The 27,244-nt window shown below is 44.2% G+C and overlaps 1 protein-coding gene across 4 annotated transcripts in view; it reads left to right on the forward strand.

Annotated features, from left to right (window-relative positions):
* The window catches only part of GTF3C2 (general transcription factor IIIC subunit 2), a 317,364-nt gene that overhangs the window by 161,720 nt on the left and 128,400 nt on the right, over positions 1–27,244 (forward strand). For all 4 annotated transcript variants that reach the window (XM_030199231.1, XM_030199230.1, XM_030199228.1 and 1 more), the window contains one exon: positions 7,630–7,741. In XM_030199231.1, the coding sequence (XP_030055091.1) occupies positions 7,630–7,741 (112 nt within the window). The remainder of the gene's footprint in view (positions 1–7,629; positions 7,742–27,244) is intronic.

Genomic DNA, 27,244 nt, shown 5'->3' on the forward strand with positions numbered 1-27,244 from the left:
ATTTATCTAGGAATCTTCACGATATTGACCCTTCATCTCTATCCTCCCATGTTTCAAACCTCCTCTCTACTGTGGCACCATCCATGTCTGTCAACGAGGCTGTTTCTTCTTACAACAATACTCTATCCTCTGCCTTAGACACTCTTGCACCTTTGATGACCCGCCCTGTAAGGCGTACAAAACCCCAACCTTGGCTGACTTCTAATATCCGCTACCTACGTTCCTGTACCCGCTCCGCCGAACGCCTCTGGCGGAAATCTCGGGCCCTTGCTGATTTCTTACACTTTAAGTTCATGCTGACCTCCTTCCAACCTGCTCTTTTACGTGCCAAACAGGACTATTATATCCAACTGACCAACTCTCTTGGCTCTAATCCTCGACTTCTCTTCACCACATTGAACTCTCTCCTCAAGGTGCCCCCTCCCCCAACTCCCCCTTCATTATCTCCTCAGACTCTTGCTGAATTCTTTCACAACAAGGTTCTAAAGATAAACCTTGCTTTCTCTACCTCACCACCTCTCCCTCCACTAGTCCGTTCCCCTCTCTCTCCTTCCCCTCATTCCCTTTCCTCCTTTCCTGAAGTTACTATTGAGGAAACTACACTTCTCCTTTCTTCCTCAAAATGTACCACCTGTTCCTCTGATCCCATTCCCACCCACCTTCTTAATGCCATCTCTCCTGCTCTTATTCCTTTTATCTGTCACATTCTCAACCTCTCACTTTCCACTGCGACTGTCCCTGCTGCCTTTAAACATGCTGTGGTCACACCTCTCCTTAAGAAGCCTTCACTCGACCCTACTTGTCCCTCTAATTACCGACCCATCTCCCTCCTTCCTTTTCTCTCCAAATTACTTGAGCGTGCTGTTCACCGCTGCTGCCTTGATTTTCTCTCCTTACATGCTATTCTTGACCCACTACAATCTGGTTTTCGCCCTCTCCACTCAACCGAAACTGCGCTTACTAAAGTCTCCAATGACCTATTACTGGCTAAATCCAGAGGTCAATATTCCATCCTCATTCTTCTTGATCTTTCCGCTGCTTTTGACACTGTCGATCACAGCATACTTCTCGATACCCTGTCCTCACTTGGATTCCAGGGCTCTGTCCTTTCCTGGTTCTCTTCCTACCTCTCCCTCCGCACCTTTAGTGTTCACTCTGGTGGATCTTCTTCTACTTCTATCCCTCTGCCTGTCAGCGTACCTCAGGGTTCTGTTCTTGGTCCCCTCCTCTTTTCTATCTACACTTCTTCCCTTGGTTCATTAATCTCATCCCATGGCTTTTCCTACCATCTCTATGCTGATGACTCCCAAATCTACCTTTCTACCCCTGATATCTCACCTTGCATCCAAACCAAAGTTTCAGCGTGCTTGTCTGACATTGCTGTCTGGATGTCTCAACGCCACCTGAAATTAAATATGACCAAAACCGAGCTTCTCATTTTCCCCCCCAAACCCACCTCCCCGCTCCCCCCGTTTTCTATTTCTGTTGATGGCTCTCTCATTCTCCCTGTCTCCTCAGCTCGAAACCTTGGGGTCATCTTTGACTCTTCTCTGTCCTTCTCTGCTCATATCCAGCAGATTGCCAAGACCTGTCGTTTCTTTCTTTACAACATCCGTAAAATCCGCCCCTTTCTTTCCGAGCACTCTACCAAAACCCTCATCCACACCCTTGTCACCTCTCGTTTAGACTACTGCAATCTGCTTCTTGCTGGCCTCCCACTTAGTCACCTCTCCCCTCTCCAGTCGGTTCAGAACTCTGCTGCCCGTCTCATCTTCCGCCAGGGTCGCTTTACTCATACTACCCCTCTCCTCAAGACCCTTCACTGGCTCCCTATCCGTTTTCGCATCCTGTTCAAACTTCTTCTACTAACCTATAAATGTACTCACTCTGCTGCTCCCCAGTATCTCTCCACACTCGTCCTTCCCTACACCCCTTCCCGTGCACTCCGCTCCATGGATAAATCCTTCTTATCTGTTCTCTTCTCCACTACTGCCAACTCCAGACTTCGCGCCTTCTGTCTCGCTGCACCCTACGCCTGGAATAAACTTCCTGAGCCCCTACGTCTTGCCCCATCCTTGGCCACCTTTAAATTTAGACTGAAAGCCCACCTCTTTAACATTGCTTTTGACTCGTAACCACTTGTAACAACTCGCCTCCACCTACCCTCCTCTCTTCCTTCCCGTTCACATTAATTGATTTGATTTGCTTACTTTATTTATTTTTTGTCTATTAGATTGTAAGCTCTTTGAGCAGGGACTGTCTTTCTTCTATGTTTGTGCAGCGCTGCGTATGCCTTGTAGCGCTATAGAAATGCTAAATAGTAGTAGTAGTAGGGATGAAGCCCACTTGTGCAGGGCCAATGATACTCGGTAGGCACTTCGCCAGGCGTATTGCCAAAATCTTGGCTAATAGTTTAATATCTAAGTTAATTAAAGATATGGGCCTATAAGACTCTGGCTTCTCTGCTGTCTTCCCTGGTTTCAATAATAAGGAAATGCTTCCAGTGTTTTCATACTTGGGGAATTGCCCCTCCTGGATAACAGCCTGATGGTATGCAAACAAAGGGCCCATCAGGGATGGTTGCATAAGTTTGTAAAATTCTCCCATGTATCCGTCCATCCCGGGGGTCGAAAAGGATTTTAGGCCCTTTATCGCATCTTGTAATTCCCTGGGCTGCAGTGGGGTGTCAAGGGAGGATATCTCTTCTTCTCCCAGTCTTGGCATCTGGGCCCGCTGTAATAACTCTCTTATCTTTATCCCTCCCCGGGATTGTTCGGATGTATATAGTTAAAATGTTCCTGCAATATCTTAAGTATCTTATATGGACTGTTAGTGATAGCCCCCGTCTTATCCTTCATTACCGGTATCGTCCTGTTCCCCCCCCCCCCCCCCCCCTTCCTCTGCACTAATCTAGCTAATAGTCCCCCTACTCTATTTCCAAACCTGTGAAACCGGTATTTTTGATAAATCTGGCTCCTCTTCATTTTTTCGTGCAATAATGAGTTAATAGCTGCCTGAATGGATAAATATTTGTCTCTATTCGCCTCTGTTGCCTGTGCCAGGTAACAGCGTTTAGCCTTGCGTAGTTGTCTGTCTAACAGTATGAGGCTCATTGCTGTTTTCCTCCACCTTGTCGCTACGTAAGCTATCAAGTCTTCCCTTATTACTGCCTTTCCCATACACCAAAATAACTGGGGGTTAGACATATGGTCTTTGTTGTACAACGTGAAGTCCTCCCATTTTGTAATTAAAATTTTTTGAAATGATTTGTCTTTTACCAGATGACTAGGAAATCTCCAGCGTCTGGCCGGTTGAAAGCTACAAGGGGCACCCAATTCCACCCAAACAGGTCATGATCTGAGATCATTATCTCTTCAATTTTTGATTCTTTGACACTGGGGAAGAGATCCTCTGATGTTAGAATGTAGTCTAGCCTGCCCCAAGTTCCATGGGCCCTGGACCTGTGCGTATACTCGCGAACCTCAGGATGTAAGGTCCTCCATGTATCCACCACAGAGAGAGAGTTCCCAAATTCCTTCAGTAATTTATATTCCTTGTGGCCCCCCCTCCTCGTCCTCTGGCCCCTGTGCAATCTACCATGGGATCCATTGATGTATTCATGTCTCCCACAACAACCAATTGCTTTCCCTGATATGGAAGCAAGCGCCTCACTAACCCGGGGAAAAAGGTGCTTTCAGGTTGAGTGGGGGCATAGACATTTAATAAATATAATTTCCTTCCCTGCAGCCATAGTTTGACCAGTGGATAGCGCCCTGCTGGATCTTGCATGACCTTCTCTACAGAGTAGGCCAGTCTTTTATTTAAGCTTATCGCCACTACCCCCTTTCGTCCATCAGAGGATGCATAAAGGACTTGCCCCACCCATCCCTGGGCGAGCTTTTCAAGTCTGTCAATCCAGTTTCTTGTAGGCATGCGATATCTGCTTTTAAATGTTTTAGATGTGTTAAGATCTTTTTCCTCTTAATTGGGGAGGTTATACCTCCCACGTTCCAAGTAATTATTCTACAATGTGTGTAAATCAAGAGACTGTTGCTTTGCAAATTCAGTTCTATAATCTGAGGCCCCTGGGTCCCAGCCCTTCCCCAGGTTCCTCCTTTCTTTCTCGACATGCTCCACATTGTTGCTTGTTGCATTGTGTGGCATTTAGATTCCGTGCTGTGTCTCCCTCATCAGCACTAACCCTTATGTGTTGCAATTCCTCCTTCTCTCTACTCCTACTTACGTTGCATCTCTTTACATCCCTATCCTCCCCCTGTCCCTTGTTCCTTCCCATCCATCCATTCCTACTATTCCCATGTTCCTTTGACTTCTATCACCAGGCTGAGATCCCTGGTTAATCCGAACCCATGTAGTGCATGTATCCCTTCCTCCCTGTTGTCTGTGCAACTCGCTTTTCATTTCTAGATTTGAGATCCATGTAGTTGTTTCCGGCAAGATGGTCTTTTGCCTGTGATTACGTTAATGAGACATCACCTGTGAGCAATCAAGTCAAGTTCTAAAACCTCTGAATGACTTCAGCTTCTTTCCAGAGTTTAAAACAGGAACTACTTGTGGAACCATAGAATCCGTCAAAAAAATACAGAATTTTGAATGTTCATACTAGAAAGAACCAAAAGGCCAAAAACAAGCGACCAAAGCCAGGCCATTTTGAAAAATATCCCTTTTAAAAATAATGAATCCAATAGTAAAAAAATGTTTTTAATTTAAAAAGTACATTAAAAAGAAAAATCTCCTTGCCTCGCAAAGAAGCGTGCTAAGGAGCACGCCTTCGTCTTGCGCCTTAGGCAGCACACCAGCAGCATGCTGTGTCCTTTCAAGAGGAGAACAGTATCTGATGTCACAGGAGGGGGCAGAGCTTGCTCCCACCCCCAGAATCGCTGGGTGCAGATGAGAACAACAAGGACCACAAGGCAGGAATTTTACCTCCCTAAAACTCTCTGATGTGACACTTACTACTACTACAGTGATGGGCAACCTTTTGAGCTTGATGTGTCAAAATTCGCCAAAAAACCGAGCATAATTCGGGTGGTGTGTCACTTCAAGAAAAATCACTGCTACTAGGACCGCCCCCGGGCCCCCCCCTACCCGAGATCGCTGCCCACCCGAGGTCGCTGGGCCCCCCCCCCCTCCACCCGCTACCGGGCCCAGAACTAACCTTAAAGCCTCCTTTCACGTCGCAGCAAGCAGCAGCAGGGCAGACCTCTCCTCCTTCCTTCTGTGCTCCGCCCTCGCAGACGTTACGTCAGGCGAGGGCGGGACACAGAAGGAAGGAGTGGCCTGCCCTGCTGCTGCTTGCTGCGACGTGAACGGAGGCTTTAAGGTTAGTTTCCGGGAGCGAGGAGGGAGGGCGGACCCAGTGCATTTTTTGTAGAAAAAAAGGTGCCGGTACTCATTATGGGTGGGGTCACCACATATGGCTCCACCCCTATGATAGCCACACCCACATTAGCCACACCCCTTATATCAGCCATGGCGCATATAAACAGACATCATTGAAAATATACTAGTATAGGAGAAAAACAATAACTTGTGATTTTTTTTCATTATAAATCATTTCTGTAAGATGTTACAGCTCCAGTATACCCAGTGCAAAATAAGACAACAGATGTAAATTCTGAAATTGGACAAATTCCAAACACTAAAATGAAAATAAAATAATTTTTTTCTACCTTTGTTGTCTGGTGACTGTTTTCTATCCATACTGGTCCAAGTGTCTGATTCTGCTGCTCTCTATCTGTTCTCTTAACTCCGTTTCCAGGGCTTCCTTTCCATTTATTTCTTTACTTTCCTCCTTTCTTCTTCCATGTCCAGCATTTCTCCTCTCTCCCCGCCAACCCATCCATCCATCCATGTCCAGCAATTCTCTATCTCCTGCTCTGCTCTCCTCTCCATCCATTTCCAGCATTTCTCCTTCCTCTCCTGCCATCCCATCCATGTGCATCTCCTTCCTAACTTCCCTCCCCTCCATCCATGTCCAGCATGTCTCCTCTCCCCTCCCCTCCCATGTCCAGTGATTCTTCTCTCTCCCCTGCCCTCCTCTCCTATCCAAGTCCAGCAATTATCTCTTCCCTGCCTTCCCCTTCCATCCATGTCCAGCAATTCTCCATTCTCCTCTCTCCCCTGCCCTACTATCCCATCCCCTCCATGTCCAGCGATTCTCTTTTGCCCTCTATCCTCCCCCTCCCTTCAATGTCCAGTGACTCGCCCCAGCCTCCACCTGCCCCTGAGATCATTCAAACCCCAGCCCCACTTGCCCAGCCCCCCAGCCCCACTTGCCCATACACACACACCACCAGCCCCACTTGCCCACACACACACCCAGCCCTACTTGCCCACACACACCCCCCAGCCCCAATTGGCCACACACACCCCCCCCCCCAGCCCCACTTGCTCACCCTCCCCTGCTCACTCCCTGCTGTTTGCACCGATCCCTGCCTCGTAAAACTTATTTTTTCGCGAACCGGCAGACTGAAGAAATAAAACAAACAGCTGACAGGCTTGCCTCCTTCGATCGCGTCGGCCGCTTCGTTTCCCTGCATTCTCAGCGTGTCCCGCCCTCGAGGAAAGGAAATGACATCAGAGGAGGGCGGGACGTGCTCAGAATGCAGGGAAAGGAAGCGGCCGACGCGATCGAAGGAGGCAAGCCTGTCAGCTGTTTGTTTTATTTCTTCAGTCTGCCGGTTCGCGAAAAAATAAGTTTTACGAGGCAGGGATCGGTGCAAACAGCAGGGAGCGAGCAGGGGAGCACTGGGCGGACCACACTGCGGCGGCGCCGCAAGTCATCGAAAATGACTACGCGTGTCAGTGCTGACACGCATGTCATAGGTTCGCCATCAGGGTACTACTATTACTATTTAGCATTTTTATAGCGCTACCCAGTCAGTAATGGGGTAGTTGATAACACCCATTATTATACTGTTACCCTGTGTGCTAGCTTTCCTAATTTCTGTTTATTCTGTCCCGGCAGATGGTAGTACAGCCTTTCCACAATACTCCTTCCCTTCGCACATGGAATTTCTATCCATAAGGATTCCATGCTGCTGTTTCATGTACAATGTTTATTTTGTTTGACTCGGTTCCCTCTTTAACATATAGCACAACCCTCTTCCAATTTGATCCTCCTGTCATTGCAATATAATTTCTACCCTAATGAGTGTTTTTCTTTAATTGACCACCTCCTACCAGATGTCAGAGATTCCTATTAGATCTGCCTCTTCATTTAGTGCTATATATTCTAACTGTCCCATCTTATTTTTTAAGCTTCTAGCATTTGTATACAGATATTTTAAATGTGCTTTTTTTTCCCTGCATCTGCTTGCTGCTTAAATGTAAAAAAAACAAAAAAAAACCATAGCACGCAGAGGGGCCAACCAGAATTTAAAAACGCATATGACATGCGTGTTGTGTGTGAAAATATGGTATTTAACTTGCCTTGAATATAGAAACTCAACAAAACCAGGTACTGTTTAGACTACATTTCAAAGAATGTGAAACTTAATTTGGTAAAATGGTAAGCAAAAGATTTCTACTTACACTTTGAGTTCAGAGGCAGTTCTACAAAAGGAAATAAACTATAAACAATTTCACTGCTTTTATTTATTTCCTTAGCTCTACTACAAAAGCTACTTTTACCTATGGAATTGCAGTGGATCTTGGCTGTATCTGGGATCTAAAATTCTGCCCGAGTGGGGCCTGGGAGCTTCCAAGCACACACAGGAAGGTACAATAATGGTTATGTTGAGCTTGACTCTTTTCTAAATATATAGGAATGTATAATACGATTTGCTCTGTAATGTGTCCTAACCATGAACAACAACAAAAAAATAGCCCAAACTACTGCATTTCCTATCTCTGCCTCTGAGAAAGGAGTAACCTTCTGGATGTCTCCTGGAGGGTGGACCCATGCCCCCCAGGCAGAATTCCAGGCAAGAAAAACTCTGGCTACTAAATAAGTATTAGACATAAATGTTTATTTAAATTGTCAAAGAAGCCAGTCAGTAAATATTGAAATAGTAACAAATGAACTCCCAATACAGTATAATATGTAGCAAATAAAAACAGAGTTTTCCCTGGGAGCTGTCAATATGTCCAGCTGCTAGTGGACACACTGAGGCTCGCCATCCTCAGTTCTGTTTCCTGTTAAATACTTTTTCTTCCTTTCTTCATTATCTTAATTATAATTACCCTTCCCACCTAATGAATATGCATCTTTCCAGAATATTCTGTTTCCTGTTATGATGAATCCAGTTGCCAGTACGTTCCATCAAATTCTATCATTTATTCCCTTAAATTGACAGGGCCTGTCATGCACATAAGCATAAGTTTTCATTAGATAATGGGTAAAGTTTCCATGTTACTGCCCCCCACCCTCTAGCTGAGGCTACAATTTTACTCACACCCACTTACTTCTCCTTTTGATTGTTTATCTGGATACAGCAGATGTCCTTAGTCATAGGAGTCTCTGGCTCTTAGTTGCTGACCAGCAACTTATCACAAGTTAGCATAGGTTAGCATAGGCCAAATGTCAAACCACAGCCTTAGAAAGATATTTTTCAGAAAAAGCACATTTATAGCTCTCTTGCAACTCTTAAGTCTGCTCCCAGCAAAATAGCTATATTAAAATAAAAACTAGAAATATGTATGGTTTGGTCCTGTTCATGGCCTCTGTGATATACACTACCAAAGTCCAGAAGAATGTTCAGAAAAGGTTTTGTTCAACCACTGAATATCCTTGACTGGCTAAAGCTGTACCTGATGTGGCCACTTCACCCATGTAGGCTGCATCAGGGGTCTAACATAAATGAACATACATATGAATCGCAAAATTAGACAAACAAAAACCATTATAATGTGAAAAAAAATCAAGAATGCATGACACACATAAATTGTCAATCCTTAATTTTAACCAATCAATACAATATTCTCTTCCAAATCACCGACAAAACTCAAAATCTGTACTTAAAATTACAGAATTTCCTGCAACAGGCTTTGGTATAAATTGGGAGGTGGGGGGAAGCCTCAGGACCCCACCTTCACCCTTTGGTTTTGGGTGACAGGACTTAAAAGGTAGTTGCGTCACTGGCGTAAAAAACCACCCCACTGAAATCAATAAAACTCTGAACTGTGACAGTTCAACGTAAGTACAAAAGTATTGCCATACTGGGACACAGTAAAGGTCTATCAAGCCCAGCATCCCGTTTCCAACAGTGGCCAATCCAGGTAACAAATACCTGGCAAAATCCCAAAAAAGTACAAAACATTTTATGCTGCTTATCCCATAAATAAGCAGTGGATTTTCCCCTAGTCCATTTTAATAATGGTCTATGGACTTTTCCTTTAGGAAGCTTTCCAAACCATTTTTTAAACACAGCTGAGCTAACTGCCTTTACCATATTCTCTGGCAATGAATTCCAGAGTTTAATTACACATTGAGTGAAGAAATATTTTCTCCGATTTGTTTTAAACTTATTTATTTAGCACATTTATATCCCACATTTTTCCCACATGTTAGCAGGCTCAAAGTGGCTTACAATGTACTGATTAGGCTATCGCCAGACCAGTGGTGAAACAATTACAATTAAGTTAGATAAGAAAGACTAGAAGAAACAGGGAAGAGGAAATAGGGAAAGGGTAAGAGAGTCCAAAATGGTCCCAGGAAATGTTGGGAAGGGCTTCAGGTTGTATATGGAATCCTTGGAGTAGGCTGAACCGTTTGGCTGGAAGAGATGAAAACCTTCTGAACAATCCAAGTTGACCGTGCATGGTGAAAGTGAAGTTGAAATCCGCTCCTTTAACCGACCACTCCAGCTCACGTGTACAACATCGTCGATGAAAACAGCTGATTGCTTGCCGGCCTCCATTTTTCAGACAAAGCAAGCCGTTTACGCAGATGAGAGCAGCAAGACACCAGGAGACAAGGCACTTCACCAGAAGATGTACTCTCTTCACCTGCAGATCCTCAGACACCAAAAGGTCCCAACGACGATGACGCAACGGCCAGCGATCGATCGAGTAGCAGGCCGTCGACGGGGGGAGACCCACAGCGCAGAAGAAACCATCGGCCTAGAGGAACAGATAGATGGCCGCAGTTGGTGGGTCAGACAAGCCCCCTGTTGCGTACTGGGCCCTGCTGGGTGGACCAGAGCCGGACCGCGCCCCAGTGCAAGTGCGCCACACCCTCCGCCAGATGCTGCTGGTGATGAGAGGAAATCAAGCAGGGAATCGGCCGAAAGATTATCGGAGCTCCGCGACAGCCAACGAAGCAACTACCAAAAAGATCGGGCCAGACCATAGTCAGGCAACGGTCCGCTGCGGCGATGGCATCAGGAGCCAACGGCTCCCGCATCCACTATACGACTGCCATCTTGGAACTACTTTGTAGCTTCACTGAATGCCCCCTAGTCCTAGTATTTTTTGGAAAGAGTAAACAGATGCTTCATGTCTACCCTTTCCATTCCACTCATTATTTTATAGACCTCTATCATATCTCCCCTCATCCGTCTTTTCTCCAAGCTGAAGAGTCCTAGCCGCTTTAGCTTTTCCTCATATGGAAGTTATACCATCCCCTTTATCATTTTTGTTGCCCTTCTCTGCACCTTTTCGAATTCCACTATATCTTTTTTGAGATGCAGTGACCAGAATTGAACACAATATTTGAAGTGCAGTCGCACCATGGAAAAGGCATTATAACATCCTCATTTTTTGTTTTCCATTCCTTTCCTAATAATACCTAATATTCTATTTGTTTTCTTAGCCGCCGGAGAACCTGAGCAGAAAGTTTCAACGTATAATCAACAATGACACCTAGATCCCTTTCTTGGTCTGTGACTTCTAACATGGAACTTTGCATGATGTAGCTATAATTCGGGTTCCTCTTTCCCACATGCATCACTTTGCACTTGCTCACATTAATCGTCATTGGCCATTTAGACACCCAGTCTCGTAAGGTCCTCTTGTAATTTTTCACAATCCTCTCGCGATTTAACAACTTTGAATAACTTCATGTCAACAGCAAATTTAATTACCTCACTAGTTACTCCCATCTCTAGGTCATTTATAAATATGTTAAAAAGCAGCGGTCCCAGCACACACCCCTGGGGAACCCCACTTACTATCCTTCTCCATTGAGAATACTGACCATGTAACCCTACTCTCTGTTTTCTATCTTTTAACCAGTTTTTAATCCACAATAGGACACTACCTCCTATCCCATGACAAATGAATAACAACTTTAGTAACATTTGTTGAACAGTCACAGTTTATAGAAGGTAACCAGTGGACTAAAACCACACAGAGTTTTACTGGTTTATAAAACACTAAGTGGAGCAGAACGGGTAGATGTAAATTGCTTGTTTACTCTTTCTAAAAAATGCAAGAACTAGGGGGACACATAATGAAGCTACTAAGTAGTAAATTTAAAACAAATCGGAGAAAATATTTCTTCACTCGATGTGTAATTAAACTCTGGAATTCGTTACCAGAAAATGTGGTAAAAACAGTTTGCAGGGTTTAAAAAGGTTTGGACAAATTTGTAAAATAAATCATTATTAAGGTAGAATTAAACCTGGAAAAATGTGGGAAGATAAAGACCATATGGCCTATCCAGTCTGCCCATTCATGCCATGTACTCTCCCTTAGAAATCATTTCTCTCCCTGTTCACCCAAGCATCCTTCTAGCTTTCAGCATTGCCTTTTCTACATGTTTGTCCATCTTAAGATCATCACATATGATCACACCCAAGTCCAGCTCCTCTTTCGTGCACAAAAGTTCTTCACTCCCTAAACTTTACCATTGCCTCAGGTTTTTGCAGCCCATGACTCTTCATTTTTTAGTACTAAATTTAAGCTGCCAAATTCCAGACCATTCCTCTAGCATCGCTAAGTCTTTCCTCATGTTATCCACACTATCAGGGGTGTGTACCCTATTGCAGATTTTGTTATCATCTGCAAAGAGGCAAACCTTACCAGATAGCCCTTCAGCAATATCACTTACAAAAATGGTAAAAAGAACTGGCCCAAGAACTGAACCTTGCAGCACACCACTGGTAACATCCTTTTCCTTAGAATGAGCGCCATTTACCTGTACCCTGTGTCGCTTTCTACTCAACCAGTTCCTTACCCCGTCCACAGAAAATCCTGGGATAAGCAGCATAAAATGTGTTTTACTCGTTTGGGATCTTGGCACGTACTTGTGACCTGGATTGGCTACTATTGGAAACAGGATACTGGGCTTGATAGACCTTTGGTCTGTTCGAGTATGACAATGCTTATGATGTGATGCTCTTATCTGACTGTCTTGTCTGATCAATAGGGTGAAGATACTTGCCAAAATGTTTGAACCTCTTCTGAATATCTAGAGGTAGCTCAATCATCTCAAAGTTGGTGAAAATACATTTATAAAACCAAAATTTTCAGAAACACAAATTTGTTTCACAAATCAGTTCTTTGTCAATTATGCAACATATTCAGACAGACATTTGGCATTTATAAATCTATAATGCAGCAATGCAGTAGAAAAACACCAAAATTAGTAGTCTTTTCAGTTTCATGCTATCTGGAGTAAAGTGGTGTGGTAGCCATTGTAGTTCACTATTAAAGGTAATAAATAGAAATAAAGCAAAGAAAAGAAGATGATACCTTTTTTTTTTTATTGGACTGACCTAATACATGTTTTGATTGGTTTTCGAAGGTAGTACGTTCTTCAATTCAGAAAAGAGCAAATGATGACATATCAGAATATATATGTGAAATATAAAAACACTAGCTGTTAAGGCCATTAAAATGGGCGAGATTTGTAATTCTCACCTCCATGTCCAGCAAACCTCCTCTCTCCCCTGCCCTCCAGTCCCCCGATCCATGTCCAGCAACCCTGCTCTCTCCGCTGCCCTCCCCCCCATGTTCAGCAGCCCTCCTGTATACCCTGCCCTCCCCCATCCACCAACCATCCTCTCTCCCCTGCCCTCCCCCATATCCAACAATCCTCCTCTTTCCCTTGGCCTCCCCCCACCTTGTCCAGCAACCCTGCTCTCTCCCCTGCCCTCCCCTCCATGTCCAGCAGCCCTCCTGTATCCCCTGGCCTCCCCCCGTCCACTAACCATCCTCTCTCCCCTGCCCTCCCCCCATATCCAGCAACCATCTTCTTTCCCTTGGCCTCCCCCCTCCCCCAACCCTGCTCTCTCCCCTGCCCTTCCCCCATGTCCAGCAACCCTGCTCTCTCCCCTACCCTCCCCCCCCCCAATGTCCAGCAGCCCTCCTGTCTCCCCTGGCCTCACCCCGTCCACTGACCCTCCTCTCTCCCCTGCCCTCCCCCCATATCCAGCAATCCTCCTCTTTCCTTTGGTTTCCCCCCCCTGCTCTCTTCCCTGCTCTCCCCCCATGCCCAGCAACCCTCCTAGTGCCCTGCTCTCCCCCATGCCCAGCAACCCTCCTCTGTGCCCTGCTCTCCCCCCATGTCCAGCAACTCTCCTCTCTGCCATGCTCTCTTCCCATGTCCAGCAACCCTCCTCTCTCCCCCTTTCCCTCCCCCCATGTCCAGCTACCATCCTCGTCGCCGCTCCCTCCCCCCTCCATGCCGGGCCCCCGCACTTACATGAGAGCGCCTCTCACCTCCGTGTGAAAGCGCTGCCTGTCATGTTAGTGCAGGGGGCCCAATACGGAGGGGGGAGGGAGCGGCGACGACGTCGGGGATGGGGGGGGTGGATGTTGGTGTGCCGGCGATGTTCCTTCATCTCCAGGGCAGCGTCAGCGTCCGTTTCCCTCTCTGTTCCGCCCTCTGACGTCATCATGTCTTGATGCGAGGGCGGGACAGAGAGGGAAGTCTCTATTGCACATTTGCGAGTGAGTCGGTCACTTGTCATTTATATGTTTGATTCCAATCACAGTCTCATGGGGAAAGTAGGAGTGGGGGGGGGGTGAGAAACAGGGAGAGATGGATGGGTGATCAGAGGGTGACACAGCAAAATAAATTTATGGTTTATAACTATGGTTTATGGTTTAGAAGTAGAGGGCATGAATTGAAGTTGAAAGGGGGCAGACTCGGGAATAATGTAAGGAAGTTTTTTTTCTCTCTGAAAGGGTGGTAGATGCCTGGAATGCCCTCCCACAGGAGGAGGGGGGTGGTGAATTAGATTTAGAGGGGCCGGAATGGAGCTTTTCAGGAGATTTGTTTTTCTTACATTTTTACCCCGCGCTTTCCCACTCATGGCAGGCTCAATGCGGCTTACATATACAGGTACTTATTTGTACCTGGGGCAATGGAGGGTTAAGTGACTTGCCCAGAGTCACAAGGAGCTGCCAGTGCCTGAAGTGGGAATCGAACTCAGTTCCCCAGGACCAGAGTCCACCACCCTAACCACTAACCTAGTTCTGAGCAGACTTCTACGGTCTATACCCTAAAAATGGCAAGGATAAATCAAGAACAGGTATACACACCATATGTAATGAGTTTATCTTGTTGGACAGATTGGATGGACCGTATAGGTTTTAATGTGCTGACATCTACTATGTTACAGATCTTTAAGTCCTGTCTGGTGGTTGTCAAAATATTTCATCATTTCACCAGACAGGACTTAACAAAGATCTGGGTTTCCTATTTTCCTTTCTTTGTTTTGTTTTATGTTTATTTATATCTGGATAAACCTGCTGGTGCTGTTCAATAATTTCCAATAAGAACTGAAGTAGTGACTCATCTTTTGTCATGAGGTCACTGTATTCCTGAATGAGAGCAAAGCCGCAGTCAGTATCATTCAGCACTGTAATGAGATGCACCATCTCCACAGCTTGCTAGAAGTCTTCTCATGATTCCCACGTCTGGGCCTACAACGAAAAATGCATCGAGCATGCGCATTAAAAGTAACAGCTTACATCATCACTTGGTGAATGAGAGAAACATGGAAACAACTATTCTACAACATTTGATTGAAGACTGAGATGTAGGTTTGCTGCTGATAACAGAGACATGGATAATGGATCAAAATAGTTCAGCACTATTAAATGTTTGTCTATCAGGTTATAAAGCGGTGCACATTTTCCCACCCATTAGCAGGCTCAATGAGACTTACATAATACCGTAAAGGCGATCGCCAGGTCCGGTAGATGTTAAACAAATACAGTATAAAATAAGGGTCAGGTAAGATTAGGGTATACAATTACAATAAGGGTCAAGGAAATAAGGGAAAGAGAAATGGGACTTGATATACCGCCTTTCTGAGATTTTTGCAACTACATTCAAAGCAGTTTACATATATGCAGGTACTTTTTTTGTACCAAGGGCAATGGAGGGTTAAGTGACTTGCCCAGAGTCACAAGAAGCTGCAGTGGGAATCGAACTCAGTTCCCCAGGATCAAAGTCCACTGCACTAACCACTAGGCTACTCCTCCACTCCAATAACTCCACTCCAGTAATGTCCAATATGATGTAAGGTTTTGATGCATTGCAGAGTTGAGGCTTTTAAGTTGGGTCAGTAGGGTAAACCTTGCAAAACAGGTCTTTAATGATCGCCTGAAGTTTAGATGGTCATGGATCGTTTTCACACTCTTTGGTAGTGCATTCCACATTTGTGTACCTAAGTAGGAGAAATTTTGGAAAGAATAAAGGAGATTCGCTGCATATGGGAGGGGAGAGAGGAGACATGCTGGAAATGGATGGAGAAGAGAGCAGGAGATAGAGGAGAATTGCTGGACATGGGTGGAGAGGTTTGGGGGAAGAGAGAAGAATTGCTGGACTTGGATGGAGGAGAGGGGAGAGAGAATTATTGCTTTATAAGAATACAGGGGAGGGAAGAGAGGAGAAATGCTGGACATGGATGGAGGGGAGGAGAAAGGAGAAGTGCTGGACATGGATGGAGTGGAGGAAAGAAAAAAGAAGAAGATGCACATAAGTACATAAGTAATGCCACACTGGGAAAAGACCAAGGGTCCATCGAGCCCAGCATCCTGTCCACGACAGCGGCCAATCCAGGCCAAGGGCATCTGGCAAGCTTCCCAAACGTAGAAACATTCTATACATGTTATTCCTGGAATTGTGGATTTTTCCCAAGTCCATTTAGTAGTGGTTTATGGACTTGTCCTTTAGGAAACCGTCTAACCCCTTTTTAAACTCTGCCAAGCTAACCGCCTTCACCACATTCTCCGGCAACGAATTCCAGAGTTTAATTACACGATGGGTGAAGAAATATTTTCTCCGATTTGTTTTAAATTTACTACACTGTAGTTTCAATGCATTCCCCCTAGTCCTAGTATTTTTGGAAAGCGTGAACAGACGCGTCACATCCACCTGTTCCACTCCACTCATTATTTTATATACCTCTATCATGTCTTCCCTCAGCCGTCTCTTCTCCAAGCTGAAAAGCCCTAGCCTCCTTAGTCTTTCTTCATAGGGAAGTCGTCCCATCCCCGCTATCATTTTAGTCTCCCTTCGCTGCACCTTTTCCAATTCTGCTGTATCTTTCTTGAGATGCGGCGACCAGAATTGAACACAGTACTCAAGGTGCAGTCGCACTATGGAGCGATATAACGGCATTATAACATCCTCACACCTTTTTTCCATACCTTTCCTAATAATAACCAACATTCTATTCGCTTTCCTAGCTGCAGCAGCACACTGAGCAGAAGGTTTCAGTGTATTATCGACGACGACACCCAGATCCCTTTCTTGGTCCGTAGCTCCTAACGTGGAGCCTTGTATGACGTAGCTATAATTCGGGTTCTTTTTTCCCACATGCATCACCTTGCACTTGCTCACATTAAACGTCATCTACCATTTAGCCGCCCAGTCTCCCAGTCTCGTAAGGTCCTTCTGTAATTTTTCACAATCCTGTCACGAGTTAACGACTTTGAATAACTTTGTGTCATCAGCAAATTTAATTACCTCGCTAGTTACTCCCATCTCTAAATCATTTATAAATATATTAAAAAGCAGCGGTCCTAGCACAGTCCCCTGAGGAACCCCACTAACTACTCTTCTCCATTGTGAATACTGCCCATTTAACCCCACTCTCTGTTTCCTATCCTTCAACCAGTTTTTAATCCACAACAGGACATTTCCTCCTATCCCATGACCCTCCAATTTCCTCTGTAGCCTTTCATGAGGTACCTTGTCAAACGCCTTTTGAAAATCCAGATACACAATATCAACCGGCTCCCCTTTGTCCACATGTTTGTTTACTCCTTCAAAGAATTGAAGTAAATTGGTCATGCAAGATTTCCCCACACAAAAGCCGACGTCAGACTCACCGGTCTATAATTTCCCGGATCTCCCCTGGAACCTTTTTTAAAAATTGGCGTTACATTGGCCACCCTCCAATCTTCCGGTACCACGCTTGTTTTTAATGATAAGTTGCATATCACTAGCAGTAGCTCCGCAAGCTCATTTTTCAGTTCTATCAGTATTCTAGGATGAATACCATCCGGTCCAGGAGATTTGCTACTCTTCAGTTTGCCGAACAGCCCCATTACGTCCTCCAGGTTTAATGTGAAGTCAGTAAGTTTCTCCGACTCGTCCGCTTGAAATACCATTTCCGACACCGGTATCCCACCCAAATCTTCCTCGGTGAAGACCGAAGCGAAGAATTCATTCAATCTCTCCGCTACGTCTTTGTCTTCCTTGATCGCCCCTTTTACCCCTGGATCATCCAGCGGCCCAACCGATTCTTTTGCCGGCTTCCTACTTTTAATATACCGAAAAAAATTTTTACTATGTTTTTTTGCCTCTAATGCTATCTTTTATTCGTAATCCCTCTTGGCCTTCTTTATCTGCGCCTTGCATTTGCTTTGACATTCCTTATGCTGCTGCTTGTTATTTTCAGACGGTTCCTTCTTCCATTTTCTGAAGGCATTTCTTTTAGCCCTAATAGCTTCCTTCACCTCACTTTTCAACCAGGCCGGCTGTCTTTTGGACTTCCGTCTTTCTTTTCTAATTAGTGGAATATGTTTGGCCTGGGCCTCCAGGATGGTATTTTTGAACAGCGTCCATGCCTGTTGTACAGTTTTTACCCTCTCAGTTGCCCCCCTAAGTTTTTGGGGTTTTTTTTACCATTCTTCTCATTTTATCATAGTCTCCTTTTTTAAAGTTAAAAGCTAACGTATTTGACTTCCTGTGTATAGTTACTTCAAGGTTGATATCAAAACTGATCATATTATGATCACTGTTATCAAGCGGCCCCAGTACCATAATGTCCTTCACCAGATCATGCGCTCCACTAAGGACCAAGTCTAGAATTTTTCCTTCTCTCGTCGGCTCCTGCACCAGCTGCTCCATAAAGCTGTCCTTGATTTCATCAAGAAATTTTACCTCTCTAGCGTGTCCTGATGTTACATTTACCCAGTCTATATTTGGATAATTGAAGTCACCCATTATTATCACATTGCCCATTTTGTTTGCGTCTCTGATTTCTTTTATCATTTCTGAGTCAACCTGCTCATCCTGGCGAGGCAGACGGTAGTACACTCCTATCACCGTTTTTTTCCCTTTTATACATGGAATTTCAACCCACAATGATTCAAAGGTGTGATTTGTGTCCTGCTGAATTTGTAATCTATCTGAGTCAAGGCTGTCGTTAATATAAAATGCTATCCCTCCACCAGTCCGGTCCACCTTATCACTATGCTATACTTTGTACCCCGGTATGACAGTGTCCCACTGGTTATCCTCCTTCCACCAGGTCTCAGTAATGTCTATTATATCCAATTTTTCATTTAGTGCAATATATTCCAACTCTCCCATCTTATTTCTTAGACTCCTAGCATTTGCATATAGACATTTCAGAGTATGTTTGTTGTTCCTATTTGCATGATGCTTAGTACCTGACACTATTGATTTGCCATCTTTTGTCTGATCTTTAGTTGTATTTAAGGGCACCTGGCCTACCACGGTCTGTTGTGCAACCTCACTATCCAGAAACCCTATCTTCCCTGTTTGTGAGGTATCTTTGCAAGATACCTTATCCCGAACCATGGATGGAGATGAGGGAAAGGAAAGAGAGGAGAAAAACTGCACATGGATGGAGAAAATAGGCAAAAGCTGGATCCACGATATACCTCCTCCAGTCAATTCCACGGAGAAGGGCACAGCTTTTACTTATGGATGTAGGGCAAGAAATGAAGAAGAAAGGAGGAAAGTAATGAAATAAATGGAAAGGAAGCCCTGGAAACGGAGTTAAGAGAACAGATAGCAGCAGAATCAGAGACTGGGACCAATATGGATAGAAAAACAAAATCACCAGACAACAAAGGTAGAAAAAATAATTTTATTTTCATTTTAGTGTTTGGAATATGTCCAATTTGAGAATTTACATCTGCTGTCTTATTTTGCAGTGGGTATACTGGAGCTGTAACAGCTTAGAGAAATGATTTATAATGAAAGTACAAAGCATTTTATACTGCTTATCCCAGAAATAGTGGATTTTCCCAAGTCCAATTTAATAATGGTCTATGGACTTTTCTTTTAGGAAGATGTCCAAACCTTTTTTAAACTCCGCTAAGCTAACTGCCTTTACCACATTCTCTGGCAACCAATTCCAGAGTTTAATTACACATTGAGTGAAGAAATATTTTCTCCGATTCGTTTTAAATTTACTACATTGTAGCTTCATTACATGCCCCCTAGTCCTAGCATTTTTGGATAGCATAAACAGACGCTTCACATCTACCCATTCCACTCCACTCATTATTTTATAGACCTCTATCATATCAGCTGAAGAGCCCTAGCCTCTTTAGCCTTTCCTCATAGGGAAGTCATCCAATCCCCTTTATATGATTTGCAGTACTTTTATTTATTTATTTATTGCATTTGTATCCCACATTTTCCCACATCTTTGCAGGCTCAATGTGGCTTTCAATTATATCATGATTAGTGGAAATATATAAGAAAATAGACATTTAGTATTGCATAAGGATCTTGGGTAACATGATAATGATAAAGCATGATAGTAGTAAAGCAAGCAAATACTGTAAGGCAATTCTGGATATATGTGTAGGAGTTCACATTTGTTGATCTTTGTGGTATGCCTTGTTAAAGAGATGGGTCTTCAGTAGTTTGCGGAAGTTAGTTCATAGATCGCTTTCAAGTTGCGCGGCAGCGCGTTGCACAATTGTGTGTTTAAGTAGGAAAAGGTTGACGCATGCGTTAGTTTGTATTTTAGACCTTTACAGTTGGGGAAGTGAAGATTAAGGAATGTGCGGGACGATTTTTTAGCGTTCCTGGGTGGTAAGTCTATCAGGTCTGATGTAGGCTGGGGCATCTCCGTGAATGATTTTGTGAACCAGGGTACACATTTTGAACATGATGCGTTCTTTAAGTGGGAGCCAGTGTAGCGTTTCTCGTAGGGGTTTAGCACTTTCATATTTTGTTTTACCGAATATGAGTCTAGCTGCAGTGTTCTGGGCTGTCTGAAGTTTCTTGATTATTTGCTCTTTGCAGCCCGCATAGACTGCGTTGCAATAGTCTAGATGGCTGAGTACCATTGACTGTACCAGGTTACGGAAGATGATCCTTGGGAAGAAAGGTCTTACTCTTTTTAATTTCCACATTGAGTGGAACATCTTCTTGGTTGTTTTTTTCGCGTGACTTTCAAGTGTTAAGTCGAATTAGATGTCACTTGGTGTGATCATGTGGTTAGGAACCCCTTGAACTAGTTGAGAACGTTGCCTCCAATTCCGAAGTATTCTAGGATATGTAGTAGTATTCCATGATCAACCATGTCGAAGGCGCTGGACATGTCAAATTGTAGAAGTAGTATGTTCTTGCCAGTTGTAATCAATTGTTTGAATTTAGTCATGAGAGTAACTAGTACTGTTTCAGTACTGTGGTTGGACCGAAATCCTGACTGGGATTTGTGTAGTATTGAGAATTTGTTTAAATAGTTTGTGAGTTGTTTGGTCACCATTCCTTCCGTTAGTTTAGTTATTAATGGAATGGATGCTACTGGCCTGTAGTTGGTTAGTTCATTAGCACTTGTCTTTGGGTATGAGGGTGAGTAGAATGTTTCCTTTCTCCTTCGGGAAGAGTCCATTTCGTAACATATAATTCAAATGATTCGTTAGGTCTGATATAAATTGTTGAGGGGCAGATGTCATAAGGTTGTTTGGGCATATGTCTAATTTGCAATGAGATTTGGCGAATCTTTTGAGCGTGTGGGAGATTTGATTTTCCGATAGTATCTCGATGTTGGGGAGAGTCTGATAGGTACTGAGGGGGAGAGGGATCTTGGGGTGATAGTATCCGAGGATCTGAAGGCGACGAAACAGTGTGACAAGGCGGTGGCCGTAGCGAGAAGGTTGCTAGGCTGTATAGAGAGAGGTGTGATCAGCAGAAGAAAGGAAGTGTTGATGCCCCTGTATAAGTCGTTGGTGAGGCCCCACCTGGAGTATTGTGTTCAGTTTTGGAGGCCGTACCTTGCGAAGGATGTTAAAAAAATGGAAGCGGTGCAAAGAAAAGCTACGAGAATGGTATGGGATTTGCATTCCAAGACGTATGAGCAGAGACTTGCTGACCTGAACATGTATACCCTGGAGGAAAGGAGGAACAGGGGTGATATGATACAGATGTTCAAATACTTGAAAGGTATTAATCCGCAAACAAATCTTTTCCGGAGATGGGAAGGCGGTAGAACGAGAGGACATGAAATGAGATTGAAGGGGGGCAGACTCAAAAAAGATGTCAGGAAGTATTTTTTCACGGAGAGGGTGGTGGATGCTTGGAATGCCCTCCCGCGGGAGGTGGTGGAGATGAAAACGGTAACGGAATTCAAACATGCATGGGATGTGCATAAAGGAATCCTGTGCAGTAGGAATGGATCCTCAGAAGCTTAGCCAAAATTGGGTGGCAGAGCAGGTGGGGGAAGTGAGGTTGGTAGTTGGGAGGCGAGGATAGTGGAGGGCAGACTTGTACGGTCTGTGCCAGAGCCGGAGATGGGAGGCGGGACTGGTGGTTGGGAGGCAGGAAATACTGCTGGGCAGACTTGTAGGGTCTGTGCCCTGAAAAAGGCAGGTACAAATCAAGGTAAGGTATACACATATGAGTTTATCTTGTTGGGCAGACTGGATGGACCATGCAGGTCTTTTTCTGCCGTCATCTACTATGTTACTATGTTACACCAGGGTCTGATCTAGACACTCAAGGAGATCGGCGTAGTCGATGGTGCTGACAGGTATTTCAAGTCGCAGTTTTATGATTTTCTCATTGAAGTATCTCGCGAGATTGTCTGCTCCTGGTGTATCTTTGCTGTTGGTTGTGACTGGTGTGATATCTAGTAGTTGATTCACGAGTTGGAAGAGTTTGTGTGTTCTTGTATTTTGGTCCAATTTTAGTTTTGTAATATATTCTTTTAGTTTGACTTATGGTATATTTATATTTTCTTTGAAGTTGTTTCCAGGCATTGAGTGTGGGGTCGTCTTTCTTTTTGTCCCACGCACGTTCTAACCTTCTAACTTGTGTTTTAAGTTTTTTCAGTTCTTCATTGATCCATGGTATTGAGTTCTTTCTGTGTCAGGTTCTGGTTTGAGTTGGGGGCAATATTGTCTAGTATTAATCTGCATCTATCGTCCCATTTTAGGAGAAATTAGTTTGTATCTGTCTTTATTGTCCATCCGTTGTGGTAGATCTGTTGCCAGAATATTACCGGGTCTATTTTTCCTCTCGTGGTGTAGGTTTTTCGTTCTTGTTTGTTAAGTAAGTCTTTTGTTCGCGATTGGAGGGAGATGTATGCTTTATAGTGGTCTGACCACAGTGCGGGTGTCCATTTTGTATCTGTTAGTATAAGGTTTGAGTCGAGGTCGAATTTGTGTGTGATAATGTCTAGTGTGTGTCCTTTAGTGTGAGTTGGTTGCGTGTTTGGTCCGTGAAGATCCCATAGTTGTAAGAATTCTTTGCATTCTTGGGTGCTTGTTGAGGTTAAATCTTCAAAGTGCAGGTTTGTTATTTTTATTTTTGTTACATTTATACCCCGCGCTTTCCCACTCATGGCAGGCTCAATGCGGCTTACATGGGGCAATGGAGGGTCAGACTCACAGAAACAGAGGCCTGCGCAGCCTTCTACATGGAATGTTGCTAGTGGAATAGCAACATTCCATGTAGAATCTCCAATAGTAGCAACATTCCATGTAGAATCTCCAATAGTATCTATTTTATTTTTGTTACATTTGTACCTGCGCTTTCCCACTCATGGCAGGCTCATTGTGGCTTACATGGGGCAATGGAGGATTAAGTGACTTGCCCAGAGTCACAAGGAGCTGCCTGTGCCTGAAGTGGGAATTGAACTCAGTTCCTCAGTTCCCCAGGACCCAAGTCCACCACCCTAACCACTAGGCCACTCCTCCACTCCTATTATGATATGGTTTGAGGTAGAGACACAAATGTTCAAGATAAAGTGCGTTTGGGAGTCTTGCCAGTTGCCTGGTGGTCTGTAGAGTAGGACTGCGTTTAGGTGTTCCTGCAAATTTGGATGATTGATTCTTACCGAGGCGATTTCAAGTTGCGGCAGAATGGATTCAGCTGTGGTTGTGATGGTGAACTCGGATTTGTATATTATGGCTATTCCTCCTCTTTTTCCGTTTCTTGTCCAGTGGATAATTTTGTATCCTGGTGGGCATAAATCTAAGATTATGGGGTCTTTAAGGTCGTGGATCCAGGTTTCAGTGATGAATAGGAGGTCAAGATTGTCTGTAGTGATCCAGTCTGTTATAATCTCTGTTTTATTTACTACTGATCTGGCGTTTACGTATCCCATTTGAATTGAACGGTAAGGTTCGGTTCTGGACATAGATGTGTTAATTTTTATTAGTTGCCTGTTTTCTTGGTATCTGGTTTTGTTGTGTCCTTTCTTCCCTTTCTGTTGATTATTTCCGTATGTATTTGTTTTTCCTTTTATTTGGTTGTTCTTTTGGTCTGGTGAGCTGTGAATGGGTTGTCTGTAGGGTTTGTGTACTGTGGGTAGATTATTGTTTATGTTGGGAGTAGTCCATGCGTGGTAGATTAGGGGGAGGAAGTAGATTATCATGAGCAATTTGTTGGTGTTCATATTGGCTTTGGTTCATGGTGTTTGGTTGTGCCTGAAGGTATTATTGAATGAAATTTTGTATGAACATCAAGCAGTGTCAGCGTTAGGCAGTGTCAACATCAAGCAGTGTGAACATTAACATAGTAGATGACGGCAGAAAAAGACCTGCACGGTCCACCCAGTCTGCCCAACAAGATAAACTCACATGTGCCATTTTTTGTGTATACCTTACCTTGATTTGTACCTGTCTTTTTCAGGGCACAGACCATATAAGTCTGCCCAGCACTATCCCCACTTCCCACCACCGGTTCTGGCACGGCGTATAAGTATGCCCAGCACTATCCCCACCTCCCAACTACCACCCCTTCCTCCCACCACCGGCTAAGCTTCTGGGGATCCCTTCCTTCTGAGGAGGATTCCTTTATGTTTATCCCACGCATGTTTGAATTCTGTTACCGTTTTCCTCTCCACCATTCCAAGCATCCACCACTCTCTCCGTGAAAAAATACTTCCTGACATTTTTCTTGAGTCTGCCCCCCTTCAATCTCATTTCATGTCCTCTCGTTCTACCGCCTTCCCCTCTCCGGAAAAGGTTTGTTTGCAGATTAATACCTTTCAAATATTTGAACGTCTGTATCATAGCACCCCTTTTTCTCCTTTCCTCCAGGGTATACATGTTCAGGTCAACAAGTCTCTGCTCATACGTCTTGTAACGCAAGTCCCATACCATTCTCGTAGCTTTTCTTTGCACCGCTTCCATTTTTTTTAACATCCTTCACAAGATACGGCCTCCAAAACTGAACACAATACTCCAGGTGGGGCCTCACCAACATCTTATACAGGGGTATTAAGCAGTGAGTAATGTAATTTCAAGCAGTATCCGCATTGAGCAGTCTTAACAACAAACGGTAACAACATTAAGCAGTATCAACATCAAGCAGTATCAAAAATAAACTGAAATTTCAAGTACAGGGCTGCATACTGGTTCTTCAGTTTGAGGGCAGATGGAGTCATGGTATCAGTACTTCAGGGTCTCGTGATTTGAGTCTAGATGGAGTGGAGAAGTAGCTTAGAGGTTAGTGCAGTGGACTTTGATCCTGGGGAACGGAGTTTGATTCCCACTGCAGCTCCTTGTGACTCTGGGCAAGTGACTTAACCCTCCATTGCCCCTGGTACAAAATAAGTACCTGAATATATGTAAACCGCTTTGAATGTAATTGCAAAAACCTCAGAAAGGTGGTATATCAAGTCCCATTTCCCTTTCTTTATCACAGTTTATTTCATCAATGAATTTCTCATTTTCGCAGATGCCTCTCAACCTCTCCACCTCCTCTCTCGGTTCCTTAACTTCTTTCATAATGGAATTTTCCCCCCAAACCCACCTCCCCACACACCCCCGTTTTCTATTTCTGTTGATGGCTCTCTCATTCTCCCTGTCTCCTCAGCTCGAAACCTTGGGGTCATCTTTGACTCTTCTCTCTCCTTCTCTGCTCATATCCAGCAGATTGCCAAGACCTGTCGTTTCTTTCTTTACAACATTCGTAAAATCCACCCCTTTCTTTCCGAGTACTCTACCAAAACCCTCATCCACACCCTTGTCACCTCTCGTTTAGACTACTGCAATCTGCTTCTTGCTGGCCTCCCACTTAGTCACCTCTCCCCTCTCCAATCGGTTCAAAATTCTGCTGCCCGTCTCGTCTTCCACCAGGGTCGCTTTACTCATACTACCCCTCTCCTCAAGTCGCTTCACTGGCTCCCTATCCGTTTTCGCATCCTGTTCAAACTTCTTCTACTAACCTATAAATGTACTCACTGTGCTGCTCCCCAGTATCTCTCCACACTCGTCCTTCCCTACACCCCTTCCCATGCACTCCACTCCATGGATAAATCCTTCTTATCTGTTCCCTTCTCCACTACTGCCAACTCCAGACTTCGCGCCTTCTGTCTCGCTGCACCCTACGCCTGGAATAAACTTCCTGAGCCCCATCCTTGGCCACCTTTAAATCTAGACTGAAAGCCCACCTCTTTAACATTGCTTTTGACTCGTAACCACTTGTAACCACTCGCCTCCACCTACCCTCCTCTCCTCCTTCCTGTACACATTAATTGATTTGATTTTCCTACTTTATTTTTTGTCTATTAGATTGTAAGCTCTTTGAGCAGGGACTGTCTTTCTTCTATGTTTGTGCAGAGCTGCATACCCCTTGTAGCACTATAGATATGCTAAATAGTAGTAGTAGTAGTATTCAATCTGAAAACATCTCGAACATGGAAGGTAGCCCCTCATCTTGGATCACATTTTTTGTCTGCACAGAAGCAGAAGCTGTAACTGAGGCAATAGCTTTGACGTGATGTTTCCCTGCCATGCTGCAGGGCCAATCAGTATAGTTGAACGCCTTTTCAGCATTCAACAATATCACACATGCTGGATTATTCAGCTGGTGGGCAGCATGGAGAACTTAATTAAACACTCTACTATTATCCATCACTAGTCTCCCAATGACAAAACCACTTTGTTGAGGGGCTACCAGTTACCCAGTGACAGAAGAATGGTGATGGGCCAAAACCTTAGCATATGTTTTACAGTCATAGTATGGAAATGAAATCGGTCTATAGTTGCTAGCAGACAGTGGGTCTATGCCCGGTTTAGCTAATAGAACCACAACAGCTTCAGGAAGAGAACTGGAGCATTGTTTATCCGTGATATTGTTGATATAATTGTTGCAACTAGGGTGACGACAATGTGTAAAATTTCTGATGAAACTCTGTAGTGAATTCATCACTGCCTGCTGCAAGAAGAGATAGTTTTAGCAATTTCCTTACAGGATATTGGATGATCCAAGAATGAGAGATCAAGGTCAGAAGGTATTGGCTTCTTTAAGGAAGCTTAAAAAGAATGAATCTGCTCAGATGTAGTGGAGTGGAGGCATGGACAAATGGTTAGTGCACTGGGTTGTGCACCTAGGGAACTGGGTTTGATTCCCTCTGCTGCCTGACGGTCGGCAGTGGGTTGAGATCCTGGGAAACCAGGTTCATTTCCCTTTGAAGCTCTGTGTGAAGAAAAATTTTAATTCACTACTTTCTAGCTTCATCGCATGCCCCCTAGTCCTAGTATTTTTGGAAAGAGTAAAAAAATGATTAACGTCTACCCGTTCCATTCCACTCATTGTTTTAGAGACCTCTATCATATCTCCCCTCAGCCGTCTTTTCTCAAAGCTGAAGAGCCCTAG

Source organism: Microcaecilia unicolor, chromosome 3 (genome assembly GCF_901765095.1).
Source record: "Microcaecilia unicolor chromosome 3, aMicUni1.1, whole genome shotgun sequence".
NCBI lineage: Eukaryota > Metazoa > Chordata > Amphibia > Gymnophiona > Siphonopidae > Microcaecilia > Microcaecilia unicolor.